The sequence below is a fragment of the Macaca mulatta genome, chromosome 2, assembly GCF_049350105.2.
Source record: "Macaca mulatta isolate MMU2019108-1 chromosome 2, T2T-MMU8v2.0, whole genome shotgun sequence".
Lineage (NCBI taxonomy): Eukaryota > Metazoa > Chordata > Mammalia > Primates > Cercopithecidae > Macaca > Macaca mulatta.
Window position 1 is genome coordinate 8,018,976 of NC_133407.1, and position 14,830 is coordinate 8,033,805.

The 14,830-nt window shown below is 36.8% G+C and overlaps 1 protein-coding gene across 1 annotated transcript in view; it reads right to left on the reverse strand.

Moving 5' to 3' along the window:
* IL1RAP (interleukin 1 receptor accessory protein) overlaps positions 1–14,830 on the reverse strand; it is a gene marked incomplete at its 5' end in the record, with an annotated part of 86,030 nt that overhangs the window by 20,123 nt on the left and 51,077 nt on the right. Inside the window, 3 exon segments of the mRNA NM_001032960.1 lie at positions 1,544–1,670; positions 5,570–5,641; positions 8,541–8,706. Of these exon segments, the coding sequence (NP_001028132.1) occupies positions 1,544–1,670; positions 5,570–5,641; positions 8,541–8,706 (365 nt within the window).

A 14,830-nucleotide genomic window follows, 5' to 3' on the forward strand; every position in this document is an offset into this window, starting at 1 on the left:
GTTTTTATCCAGGATTTGTTAATTTCTGGCTATATACTTTGGGTGAGATAACTAACTTTTTCCAGGTCTTAGGTTCCTCTTTTGGAAAAGAGGGAAGTCGTAATGCCCACACAGTGCATTACATGTATTAATTTATTCAGGAATTCTGAGGACTGAATACGCTAAGGCATGAATATAAGAATAATGCTTAATAACTATTCATGTAGGTATTATTGTTATCCCATAGGAATAGTCGTTGCATTTCAGTGATTCCCAAAGCATGGATTCTGAACACAGCTAGAATATTGTGGTCAGAAATCTGAAATCTCGTGGTTAAATCCTAATATATAAAAAGAGGAAGCTGTTATGAACAAGTAAACTTTGTAAAAATAAATATATCCAACTTTCAGTGAATCGGAGATCAAGTGCTTTGGGTCCAAGATCAAAATTTAAAATCCCTTTGAACTCCTTTGCTCATCGCAGAGAAAAATCTCTCTGCTACAGCTGACTGCCATCTAGGTTCTCTTTTTAACTAGGCTTCCTGTCAGCTATGAGAATTTGGTTAAGGGCTCTGATTGGTTTAGCTTAAGCTTAACTCCAGTGCTACCTATGAACACTGAGTACGTTTCAATAGCAGCAAGGTGGAACAACACGACTTTCCTTATTATTTATTCACTATTATTATGAGGATGGGATGCAAAGTGTTAACAATTCCTAAAAAGATCAGTGATTCTCCCTGTGAGCCTCCAGCCACATTACTTTGTCATGTAGCTGACCAGCTGCAAAGTTTTAATTGGTGCAGTGAGCCAACTGCTGTTTGGTAACGGTGCACTTCATTTACAGTGGAACCTTCTGTCTTCAAGGACTCACACTTTCCACTTTGCCAATGCCTTAAAAAATCAGGTTTATTTAGGAATAAAATGTTATTTTATTTTAAAAGTGAGTTATATTACCACCCATCTACCTTTAAAATAAAATGTAAATTACACAAATATATTTAGTTAATATTAAAAATTACTAATTGAGAATATAACTATAGGTTATATGAGTTAAGAAAGAGGAGAGAGGAAATGCATGCTCACTGCAATGCAAAAAAACAAAACCTAATTACCTAAGGCACAAATACATAGGGCCAGACACTAGGATTGAGAAAAGGAAAAACACAACTACACTGATAGGTTTCCACATACCCACAACCCTCGATCGTGGCCTTTTTATGGATATAAGATATGTATTCCCTCTACTTCCATGTGGATATCATAAATGTGTGAATCTTGCTGGGCTTAAGACAATAGGGTGCATGTCCTGTGGACAATCTGATGAAGATGCTCAGCCTCAGAACATTCTAATTCAGTTCTCTACTAGTTATCAGGCAGCATCTGTTCCTCGCATTGCTAGTCCAGTAACCCAGTTTTGGGATGCAGCCACCAAAGATTTGAAAATCTTGCCGATTTTTGTGATAGGGAAAAATGAGAATTTTCATTTTCGTTGACTAGAACACACATCAGAGATCATTAAGTTGAGAAAAAAAAGTTAGTCACTCCCTTGCTGGCCCCCATGATACCTTTCATTAATGGTGACATCAATAGGGATGTCATCAGGTTTTTTTCCATCAATGGTCCACCAAACCTCATTGCGAGAATCCATCAGAAAACTAAAATAGACTGTACAGGGGATGAGTAGCTCCTCTCCTGAAAAAAAAAAAAAAAAAGAAAGAAAGAAAAGAAAAATAAAGATGAAGGTAACCCATTAGTGTTTATCCTTCACATGGCTATATTGGTTCTACTCTCTGACTAATCAGAAGCTACGAGTTATGTGTACCTGAAACCCTGCTTATGAGTAATTCTCTAGTCGACTCCCATAAGGTAATGTACCATACTTCATTCCAAAACAAACAAGCAAAACCAAATAAAGAAGCCCATTAACTTTGTATAAAATTACCAGAGTGACCGTTTTTAATATAAATATATTCTAAAATGATGATATTTGTTTAAAAAGTCTCCGACAAGGATAGGCCTAGTGGCTCACACCCGTAATTCCAGCACTTTGGGAGGTTAAGGCAGGCGGATCACCTGAGGTCAGGAATTCAAGACCGGCCTGGCCAATATGGTGAAACCCTGTCTCTACTAAAAATATAAAAATTAGCCAGGCGTGGTGGCACACACCTGTAATCCCAGCTACTCGGGAGGCTGAGGTAGGAGAATTGCTTGAACCCAGGAGGTGGAGGTTGCAGTGAGCCAAGAATGTGCCACTGCACTCTAGCCTGGGCAACAGGGTGAGACTCCATCTCCAAAAAAAAAAAAAAAAAAAAAAAAAAGTCTCTGACAATATCCTTTTTAGCCCTAGACCTCCATAGACTGCTCTTCTCCTTTGTTCTTTTCCTCAAGAAGGGTGACTAAGGATAGGTTCTCCATCTCTTCAGTCCTTGGCCAGGAAAGATGGGGAAATACCATCACAGAGAGACCTGGCTGACAAGGCCCATCTTGAAATGCTCCAGCTATCAGGGTGCATTCAATAAATTTCAAGCTAACTTAAAAATAGAAAACTCTATGCTATCCCTCTGAGATGGAACATGAGGTTAGGGAGATCCCCAGGCAGGAAACAGTAGTAACAGCAGCAGCAGCAACGTACTTACTAAGAACTTTGTACAAGTTATTGTGCTAAATATTTATATTTATTAATGGTCTTATTTAATCTTACAAAAGCACTATGAGGTATTTTTTAAAATCGATGTTTTCCAAATGTAAAAGTTGAAGCTTAAGGATGCTAAATGATATTCGTAGGTGAAATCATTAAGTGAAGGGCCAGGATTTGACCTAGACTGACCTTACATCCCAGTTTGCCTAGAACAGTTCTGTTTTACGCCTGCTTTCCTGGTTACCTATATTAATAGGTAGTGGCTATGTTTACTCCCAGAAAGTGTCCTAGTTTAGATGATGAATTGTATTGCCACCCTAATTTGAACTTAGGCTTATCTGACTGAGTGGCCATACTCTATCTACCCTCCCAATGCAATGTCCTTAAGTTTTTTTCCTCCAGTTTTCTGTATCTATATGTCACTAAGAAAGATAAAGGGAACATGGATTCAACAATCTTTCTGTCAGCATAGTTTGATAGGTAGACAAATATATTTATGTTATTAATTAGGGTATACCCTGGCAGCAGGAAGAGTATTCACATGACTATATAAGCCATAGCTAATTCTAGGAAGTTCAGCCTCTTGCCGTGTTCTCTGTGCTTCACAAAGCAAGTCATATTTTCAAACTTCTCTTGATTTTTTTTTGGCATTGTTCTCCATCTATGTTGATCATTATTATCTTTTTTTTAGAGTAAAATCGAATTTCTATGCCAACATATACAACATACAAGATCAATTGTATCTTTATTATTGTTTGTTGCTATAAATTTATTCATACCAGGAAAAATGTCATATTTAAAATTCTCAAAATAGTTTTGGCGCAGGTCAAATCTCATTTTGTTAAGTCCTGAACTCTTTTAATTGGGTTTTTTTTTTTTTTTTTTTGCATCAGCCTCTTCCCCAGCCACCCCGGCCCCCTTGCTCCAGAATGCTTTGCTGCCTGCCTTGATGCCACAGCTACTTTTACCCCTACTCATGTTAATTCTAGATAAACATAAACATTTAATGTGACAGCGTTTCTACCCAATTGTGCTCTGCAGAAACCATGCAGCTCTTCTGCATGAAGACTTAGCATCCCTACCCCAAAGAGGACTCCATACAATTTTTCTGATGCTTATTGGCAAGAGGAACCAAATAGAAATAATCAGAAGGATGCACAAAATGTACCCTAAGATTGCTTATAATGGTCAGTGTTTTAAGGTCTATAAAGCTTTATGCCTCCGTGTTCATCCAAATACTGGATGGCAAAGAGGTCCACATCCATGTTCCACATTCGTGTTAACTTACTGGCAAACAAATGGTGCTTGTGCATCATCCAGTTCAAGTCGCCAGCTGCAAAAATGCACAGTGAGCACATGAGGACCCCACTGCCGTGTGGGTAGGGAGCACCCTCAGAAACATCACCCTCAAGTTACTGCCACTTGACCAGCCTAGCAACTGCAGGCATATCAGACAGGTTGTACTTATGGCTTAAGGAAAGTGAGCTGAAGACTTCAAAGATCCTTTAGATAGGGCCCAGAGATACTCATCGGGGCTGTATGTGTCTTGCACCCACCACTCCATAAATTTTTTGATTTTTTTCATTCTCTGATACATATCCTACATACTCCCTACCAACCACAAAATAGGCACTGCCTGAAACAAGAGGTGTTTCAAGTGGAGGATGCATTTCAACAATTCCTGTGTTTGTCAGCTTTCCATTAACAACTACATACCTCTTTTTCCACTTTTTTTTTTTTTTTATTGAATGGCATCCTCTCAGTTGTTTTCACCCATTAACAACTGACTATTATCTTTAGCACATTTTAAACAGATGCTCTTTTATACCTCTGTGAAAGTTGTCAGAGTCAAAATGGAGTCACTTGTGCCACATTCTAATGAAAAACGGTTGGGAGGTTATATAAAAGGGCCCTCACACACACATGCCTATTATAAAAACTAGTACAAGTACTCTGAACACCACTATCTTGCACAAAAGCCAGCATGATTCTTACACAAATAATATTTCTGTGAGGAGGTCTGACCACCAATTGCCGGTCAAGCTTGTACTGATGTTACCCTGTTACTGATTCTTATAACCAAGGATAATTATTTCAAAACAACTTATGTAACCTTCCTCACTTTGCCTTTCAAAACTGTTACGTTCCTATGTTTTCTGGGTATGACTATGGTCCCCACATGGGATGCCATAGCACTCATATTCCTGGATTGCTATCTGCAATTCATTCCTGAATAAATCCTTTTCTTTTTGGAGAGCTATTCTCTTTGTTGTTATTTAGGTTAAAACTTCTCATTGGGTTTGGACTGAATTTATTATAAGTGATACAACAATACAACATAGAAAATGTTAAAAATTTTCTATAGCTTCCTATTCACTTAATCGTGGGAGACTTTGAGTCAAAAGAGCAACACGTTATCCCTTATTTGGTCAGTTATCAATGATTTTTGTCTATAGCGAAAAATTATGAAAACTAAAAGAAGAACCAAAGAGCCACAGTAAGCATTCAATAGTATTCTGCATCAACGTCCACTAGTTTTATCAGTTGTTACCTATTATATCCATGGTCTTGCCTTCAAGATCCACCACTGACCTTTCATAATGGAGTGGGAGCTTGAAGGATGTCTAAATCTTCTGCTCATGTTGCAGCCTTGGTAAACCAAAGCCCGTACAAGCTAAAGTTTGCATCAAACAGAAATCACTAATCAGCAGAGGAAGATGGCTAGCAGAGGGAGAAGGGAACAGATACCGAGAGTGAAGCAAAACATTCTTGAGTTGCCCATGGCATCAGTGAAGTAACTGATATCCAGAGCTGCCTTGGTTTCTGACATTTCAGTTTCAATTCATGTGTTTCTTTACAACAGTGGTCTATTTTCTTGCATTAACTTAAATGACATTTTATTCCTTGCAATTAAGAGAATCTAAGTGAAATTCAGAGACAGAGCTGTAATTACCTGGTTCTTTCTCATACACCACATGATCATTAGGTGAATGGATCACAGGGGGCACTGCATTTTTTGGAGAGCCTGTGTTAGAGGAAGTAAAAAAGGGAGATGATGTTAAATCACCTAGCCTTATTTTAAAATCTGCTCTTCTTTGAACCTTGCCTAACTTCCTGGCATAGTTTGTCGGTTGTTTTAGAGAAGGCCTACAGTCCAAGATATACTCAATTACTGCACTTCATTCATTTAAAACAAGCAAAGCATAAAATAAAGGAAATACAGATTTGATGTCTGCTCCCAGTTCTTGACATGGGCTCCTAAATCCCTTGTGATTTCCTGTGTGATAGGGGCAATAGGAGCTTCTTTTGTTTTAACATTGCTCTAGTCCCAAATTCCTAACACAAGAGCTTCTAAGACCTTTGGAATCTCTGGAGTAATGGGTGGATTTTACATGCTAATGAAATGATTGGTGGCTAGGGTTCCTATATAGCTTCTGGATGAGTGCTAGTAGCCAGAAATACCATAGATGATTAACACAATCTCCAGCCTCTCACCCATCTCTGGAAGCTTGGGAGTGTGACTGCAATTTCCAGTCCTTTTACTCAATAATGCCTGTGTGATAGAATCTCCATAAAAACCCTAAACAATCAGGTTTGGAGAGTTTCTGGGTTGGTAAGGACATCCAGAAGCCGGGAGGGTAGACCTCTGAACTCAGGACCCTTCCAGACCTCACCCTATGTATCTCTTCATCTGGATGCTCATTTGAATCCTTTATAATATATTCTATAATAACCAAGTAAGGGAAAGTAAAAGGTTTTCCTGAGTTTTGTGAGCAGTTATACCAAATCACAGAACCTGAGGAGGAAGTAGTAGGAATCTTCAGTTTGTAGCCAACGCAGGGAGAATTGTGGGTAACCTGGAACCTACTGCTTGTGATTGGAATCTAAAGTAGGGGGTGGGGCAGTCTTTTAGGAAGGAGTCCGTCACCTGTGGGGTCTGTGCTAACTCTGGACAACTGGCGTCAAACTGAGTTAAACTGTACGACATGCAGTTAATGTCCTCAGAAAAGGTAAGAATTATTTAGTGTAGAAAAGCCACACCTTTAGTGACAAAAGTGTTTTGAGCATAGAAAAAAATAGTTTTCACTTTACAAAGAAACAAATAAAACATACTAAATACCCTCCATGCTTCAGGTCAGTTTGCTTAACAAAGCTTTCCAAAGCTTACACGAGATAGATGTCTTATGTTACATAATACCTAATTGCTTTCATGCCTTAATCAGCTGTTTATTCTCTCTGTATTTCTTCACAACATTACCCAAACTGTCTAGTATGCCACCTGGTTAAATAAGTATTACATTAATGAGTAAATACATGGAGAATTCACAATCACGATGTGAAGGCCGGCACATTAGCCTACTTGATGACGAGTTATCAGTTGAATGTTTGTTTGTTAATGAGATTGCTGCTCTTTATAATAGTCAATACTCCTAAATTTTAAAAAATAATACATTGCATAGAGTTGTTAGTGTTGTCTTCAAAAGTATGAGCTCCAAAGATTTAATCACCAAGTTCTAATCCTGATTTGGCCATATATTAACCATATAAATATGCGAAAGCAAAGTTACTTGGTTTTTCCTAATTTTTGAAAAGCTAATTTTTCATAACTCTAAAATGAGGATAATTAAATTTCGTATCACAGTTTCAATATGAGAAATAAACTAAGTAATATATATTAAGGATATGCTACTAGCGTAATAAATGCTCAATACTTTGAAGCTTTAAAACAACAAACTTGTGTTGCTTGAAATTTGAGAAAGAAACCCCCAGTGCCCAGATCCAGCTGTGAATTTTTAAATCTGTTAATCAGGGTGTCCAAGTTTGCTTATTCCCAACTCCCCCAAAATGCATACTTTTAAGTACATATATTAGAAATAACTGCCAAGATGAATATACGATTGCATTATTCATTTGACTTCTAAAATTTAGTCTGGTTTTTTCTTATGAATTAATCCCCAACTCAGCATTATTTAGAAAGTAAGCAGAAAAAGAAGAGAAGTGATTACAATATTGTTTGAATACTATTTGCACTACATGAAAGCCTTTTTGTTGCTAACTTACACTAAATCATGTCAGACCAGTAGAAAAAGCTCTGAGCAGAGACCTGGGATTCAGATTTACTTCTTCAAGTAACTCACTAAGTGTCTCTAAACAGGTTACTTCCTGTCAGTGAGCCTAATGTTTCCATCTATTAAAAGATGGGGTATGACAAAATAATACCCAAATATGCTATCTTTCTTAATATAGTGGACACAGTGGTATTTAGGGGTCATCCCCAAAAGCCATATATCCTGACACTACTTCTCTATTTCTGGGTTTGCTAGGAGTTTGTCAACTCTTAAGAATTGCCCTTTCCACTTTCCTAGTTTCTCATCCCCTATTCTCTTAGTGCAATATAATGGTTGAACATTATTGCCAGCAAATACCTTCAGCAGTAGCTACAGCAGTTTCAGTATATAGAAAAATAGAGTTTACTTAATCCAAATAAAATACTCTTTTGACAAAAGTGTTGCACTGATTCTCCATTGCTTGCCTGAAACTGCATTAATACAATATGAATATTTTTTAAAATATTCTCAATCAATTTTAGTTCCAGAGTACAGATAAAGACACAGGCCTTGTTCAAAGTCATGTTTCTAATAATTGGCAGTGACAGAATTTGAACGCAGATCTGTCTGGTGCTCCTTTCCCTCCCCAAACTACCTTTACTTCATTCATTCATTCACATATTCATTCAGTTGACCAATAATTACTGAATGCTTACGATGTGCATGGAATTGTTGAAGGTTTGAGACAGTGCTGTAAACAAAAAACATGAATCTCTTTTCTTATACAATTTACATACTAGTGTGTAATAAACTATTAAAAACCATAACAACATTATCACATGCTTGTTGTGCGTACTGGATACTAATCACGCTTACCTACTACCTTTACAGTCAGAGTCCTGGTGAGATGAAACGTACGTCCATTTTCTGGATATGTAACAACACATGTGTAATTTCCATTATTTGAAATAAAGGCAATGAGGAAACTCAAGTTCATACCTTCAGGTATTACATTATTAAAATTCTGTATTTTATAACAGCCCTAGAAAAAGTAAAAAAAAAAAAAGTTTACTCTTTAGATACATACATAGAAAATACACAAACACATGCACACTCACATCTAATTTTGCACAGAACACCTAAATATTCATGCTGCAGTTTTTATAATACTATTTTGGTCAAGTATTTGACCAGATTTCTGTGAAGAATAAATGAAACATCTCATTATCTTTTCTGATCATGAGAAATTAAAATTCTAAACTAAGATGTGACTTCAAAAACACAGGCTTCCTGTCTCAGGATCAAATTCTGGGCATCCTATGTTGATAGTAAAGCAAAGTTACAGTTTTGAAATAATGACTAAGGAAACTTGAGCAACTGCAAGACCTGCTATTTAGAAAGCAATTCTTTTTCTTTTTGTAATATTTCTTCACTGATTATATTAATTTGAGAATCTAGTCATTCTGTCTGATAATCTAGGCCCCAATTTAGATGTCTGATTTTGGCATTTTTAAACGCCCTGTTGTTTCCCTGTATCAGATATTTCCAGACTGTTTTGTATTTTTCTTTTACTGTATCCCTTTTTTTTTTTTTTTTTTGGAGATGGGGTCTCATCACTCTGTCACCCAGGATGGAGTGCAGTGGCGTGATCTCAGCTGATTGCAACCTCTGCCTCCTGGGTTCAAGCAATTCTCCTGCCTCTGTCTCCTGAGTAGTTGGGACTAGAGGTGCATGCCACCATGCGTGGCTAATTTTTGTAATTTTGGTAGAGATGGGGTTTCACCATGCTGTCCAGGCCGGTCTCAGACTCCTGACCTCATGATCCGCCCGCCTTGGCCTCCCAAAGTGCTGGGATTTCAGGCATGAGCCTCCATCTTTATCCCATTTTTATAACTGAGTATCACAGATTACAGGAACTAAAAATAAAATATCTTTATGGGCCTGATCAAGATCGAGGAATGTATTTCTGCTCCTAATTCACATTTTCATATGACTGTTGACATTTAAAATTGAGAAATTGAACTATCTCATTCAACAACTATCTAATTCAATGTATCTAGAATCCTGTTTCAAATGATCAGTCTCACTATTTGGCTAAATTGTTACTTTTTGCCATTTTTGAGAAAAAGAATCAATACACTATCTGTGACAAAAATATATGTTGAATATTTACTTTCAGAAAAGCTTTTGTTTTTCTTTTAAATATCAGTAAGTCACCTATGACAAAAAGATTAGGTTATCTCTAAGGCTTTTTCCATCTTTAAATTTCTGGGAGTCTACTACTAGCTTGTAACTTCAATTTTTTTTATTCACATATTTCATCTTGAACGTTTGTATGATTAAGGTTTCTTCAATTCCCGGAGCATGTATTTTGAAATATAACAGTTACACTGAGGCACATTTTGTAATGCTTTGTCACAGGAAATGTGTATTTTAGGAACAGCATTGAACTTCCATTTCATGGAAAAGATCATCAAGAGGAAGTTACTATAAGCTCAGGTAACGTAGTTTTTCAACGCAGCTTCTCCTGTAAGATAAGCAATACTTCTAGACACTTGTCACATCAGAGAACGATATCAATATCCTTAGGTTATCACAAAGGATAAGGTCTCAAAGGTCTGTATTCTTATAAGTTTTTGTCAGATTTGGTTTGAATTGAGTTTACAGTATCAATAGAACTATTTTATTTTTGTGGTACTTTCCATTTAAAAAGTTCAAAGGTATTTCCCCCTCATTTGTTAGCTTAGCTGTTCTCAAATCCCTGGGAACTAGACAGATCAGACTAAATATACTGTAATTTTATAGACGGAAAAAATGAGACAGAGATATTCTAGATAACACAGTAGAGAGCCGAAATTCAGTTTTCCAGAGAGCTGAATAATGGTCTTTCATTAGCTTCTTAACTAAGAATGAAAACCTCTCCTCAGCAGAGAGTTGAGGCTATAAAAATTATACTGAGACATGCACTTAACATATACTGTCTCATCTGATCCTTATTCCAAACACATAAAGTTTGTAATGCTTTTACCTCCATTTTATAGATGAATGAACAAGGCCTAGAAAAGTAAAGTAACTGTCAACGTCATACCACTAGACAGTGCTAAAGCTGGAATTTGAATTAGGATCTACTTGTTTCAAAGTCCTTGCTTTATATTTCACCTGATACTGTCTCTTCATTCTATATAGTAGCCCTGAACCTGTGCCATCCCCGGAGCCAGCCCGAGTGAAAAGCGCGATGTGCCTCTATCATTTAAAACAGGCTAATTCCTGCAATCAGTGGTAAACTGAAGATGCACACTTTTGAGGATGAGAAGTCAATTATTATTACTGAACTTGTCAACAGTATTTCTTTAAGAATGTCATGAAAGAAACTTTTCGTAGCTGTTTCAAAGCTATTAGGCCTCAAACATTTTAGAAATAAAGGGAATATTTTACATTCTAATATGTGTGTGAAGGTAATTCAGGGCATTGTCACACTACAAATGTCTATTAACATTAACCTGTTGTGTGTCTGGTTAGCTCTCTCTGATCAGCAACTCTGTGTCTAGACCCTTCAACACACGTGCCTAAGACACATAGGACAATTTTAAACATAATAAACTATTGCTGAAAATAAAACCTGAATATGTTATAATGATTTCAAAACCATTTATTTGGAATCCAGAAGAAAACAAACATAAAAATAGATTTAGATTCCTGAAGAATAGGAAACATGTTTTAAAATATAAGAAATGAGTTAACAGTAAGTGGATTTCCACAATGAAACAAACACTTGTCTGACTAGAAGACAAACAATCCTAGTTGACCCGTTAGTTCCTCATTCTGAATTCAAAAGAGAGAAGTTAAATAGAAGAGCGATTTTTCAACCATGCTATGGTTGCTGTGGCAACCAACCACAACATATAGGTAAAGAACAACACAAGAAATGACTCTGGGATCTTTCAACTGAAATGAATCATGTGGGGAGGGGAAGGGTGCGGTGGAGGAATGTCATGATGAAGTAAGAACAAGTGTTTCCATTCAAGAAACCAACAATGTGTGAAGAACTGTGTGAAGGCACAAAAATGAAAATGATACAACTCTAACTTACAGTTATTCATGGTCTAATGGAGGATTGCAACGAACACAATAAAAGACACTTAGGGGCAGGGGAGTGTGAAATAAAAACAAAACAACTTAGGAAAAAGTTAATGAAGAAGAAAGATTTGGGCTGGTTCTTAAATGATAAGTAGAATATTAACATCTATTGAGGAAGAAGGTAGACATGGGAAGTAGACACTTCAGGCACAGGAGAAAGTGTGAAGAATTCACCCGTACTGTCTTTATTTTTTCCCTCGCTGTCATTACTTAAACAACAATATTATAATATTCTGTTTTCATGCAGAGTTCCTCCTTTGGAAAATTCGCTTGTATGAGGGCCAGTGGGGGGTAATAAGTTCCGTATCTGCATGTTCAGAAACTTGCTCAATACTTGGTGCTCGGTAAATGCTCGATACATTAGTGTTGCCTGATCAAAGGTATGAATGAGAGAAGCCAAGACCCAAAAGGCATGGAGTTGAGGGCTCATAGAGTGTATAAGTGCTGATGAGTATTTGGAATATAAGACACTGGGTGGTGGGTTGTAGAATGGAAAGGGAAAGTAGACGTAATGATACAAATAATTTAACTGAGATACAAGGTTTGAAGTGTTAGTAGTATCTACTGAAGTTTTTGCATTCTAGATAAAGTTGGTATAAAACATATACTTTGCTATGAAGTCTTAGAAGAGTTGATAAACTAGTCCCTTCCAATGAACAGAACTAAGTCATGCAATGATTGCACAACAAATATTTACAAAGTCCCTCCTGTGGTCCAGGCACTGGGTTAGGAGCTGGGTATACAATTGCCAGAAAAGAACACAAATGGTGCTTATTCTATGGAATTTTACAGTGCAGGCTAATTCATTCAACTATGTAATCACTTTCTAAGTACAATATAATTGTCTCAGTTTTATGCTGTGTGCTTGCTATTCAAGGGAAAGAGAAAGAGAAAGGGAAAGGAAAAGAGTGGTCACTACTTAGAACAGAAAAAAGAGAAATACAATCACTAGAATAACAAAGACAAGATACGAATGAAGTGCTATCGAAGCAGAGTAGGTGATTTTTATGGCCTGAAGTGGCTTCAAGACTTCATAGCTATTTGAATTTGGCTTTGTCTTTAAATCATGAATCTCGAGTCCTTAGAGGCCCTAAACCTTGTGTCAAATGTTATATGTATATGCATACATGTACACATACAGAATTATATGTGTATAGCTCTGAAAGAAAATATGATACATACTCTCTCACACTAGAGGTTGAAAATCCAATCACTATATAGGAAGTATAGGGAAAGAAAAGAGATAGAGAACCAATCTAAGCTGTCAAATCAAATAGGAGCAGGCATTTAAAAAATAAGGCCTACTACACAGACCTTGAACTAACTTCTCAACAATATCTCTATGCCAACAAGAAGGCCAAGCCTGGCATGTTTTCAGAAATGTTCTTTCTTGATACCACCTAGTCTGGAAAAGCAAATATTTTTCTATTTTCCAAGAGATAGCTATAAAAAATGTTTGACCAATTCTGATTAATTTCATAATAAAAATGAAAAGTGGAGGTAATATATCAATTTTAATAATCGGTATGGGTACAAAGAAAACTAGCTTTGTGGAAAGTTACATCCAGAATGGCATCTAGTCTGACAAATAGCAGGTGAGAGTATTTCAGCAGCTGTCATAAATGTAATCTATAAACCATCCAATAAAATGGTTCCTTTGATCCTCGGTGAGAAGAGAAAATTGTCTATGCTTTTATAAGCATCTCTAAGAGATAAAGTTTTAAATATCAAACTATAATGAAGAGAATTAATACAGTAATATGAAAGTTAGGATGGCTTGCCAAAGACCCTAAATTAATCTCATTAGTAACAAAAGGATTGCATTACCTGTGTCTGTATTTCTATATGTTTGGAAGTTCCTATGTGAATAAACAGGCAGTCTCCCATTTATACACATAGTATATTTCAGAATTTGTTTTACAAGCCAGCTATTTGACATTCTGTAAATCACTCACAAACTGTGGTTTGCTTTCCAGACTAGTTACAAAACCTGGCTTATTCAACAAATTATTTGCTGAACATCAGTTTAACTCACAGAAGTTAAACTAGAATACCTAATGTTGAATTAGAGAATTGTGAATTCTGGGTCCTAAATTAACTAAACTCTGCCATGCAGGGAAAAAAAAAAAAAAAAAAAAGAGGAGAAAGAGAAAGCATGTGGAGGACAATCCAATCCTACCCCATTTATTCAGCAATTCTGAAATGTAAACATTTGGTTTTCTGTTTCCGGTAACCTCAGTTTGTCTGAGATGCCTCTGATTTCTCACGGCCCTCTATCCACAGGTCTCCCTATGTCCCACAGTGCAGTCCACACCCCAGTATGTGTTCAAAAATCACCCTGCCCTTCCAAAACGTCCTAAGCTCCAAAAGTAAAGTCTGGACCACCCTCCTTACATCAGTTCTAGAGAGCACAGTTTTTGTGATCACACAGAACTGGCCTGCAATCCCAGACTCTCTCATTAGTAGCTGTGTTATTTTGAGTAAATTATATACGAAAATGTAAAAGTGTGCTTTCCTGACACATTACAGAGGGTAGAATCTTAGCTCCTAGTTCTGTGGCCTTGGAAATATTTCTCAACTACGCTATACCTCGTTCCTCAACTATAACATGGGAAAACATGACAGCCTATTTCATAAGGATGTTGACAGAATTAAGGAAGATCAAGCATTTGGAACAATACGTGTGTTCAGTAAATGTTAGGTGTTACTGTTTATCTCTCTGAATCGCCATTTTCTAATCTGTCAAAATACGGTATCTGCCTTGCAGAGCTGGCGCTACATATGAATATAAAGCACACAGCACACTGGATTGTGACCACTGAAATGTAACAAATATGAGTTTCCTCTTTCTTTAGCAGCTTTAGATGATTAGCAGCTTTCATCTTTCAGATAACCGGAAAGCAAATTTCCTGAAACTTATTAGTATGGATCCATCTTTGAATCCTCATAGACTGATTTGCGTTACTAAAACAGACCATCTTTACCACGTCTCTTTTAGGAATGCAAATCAGTCCATGAGGATTAATAGA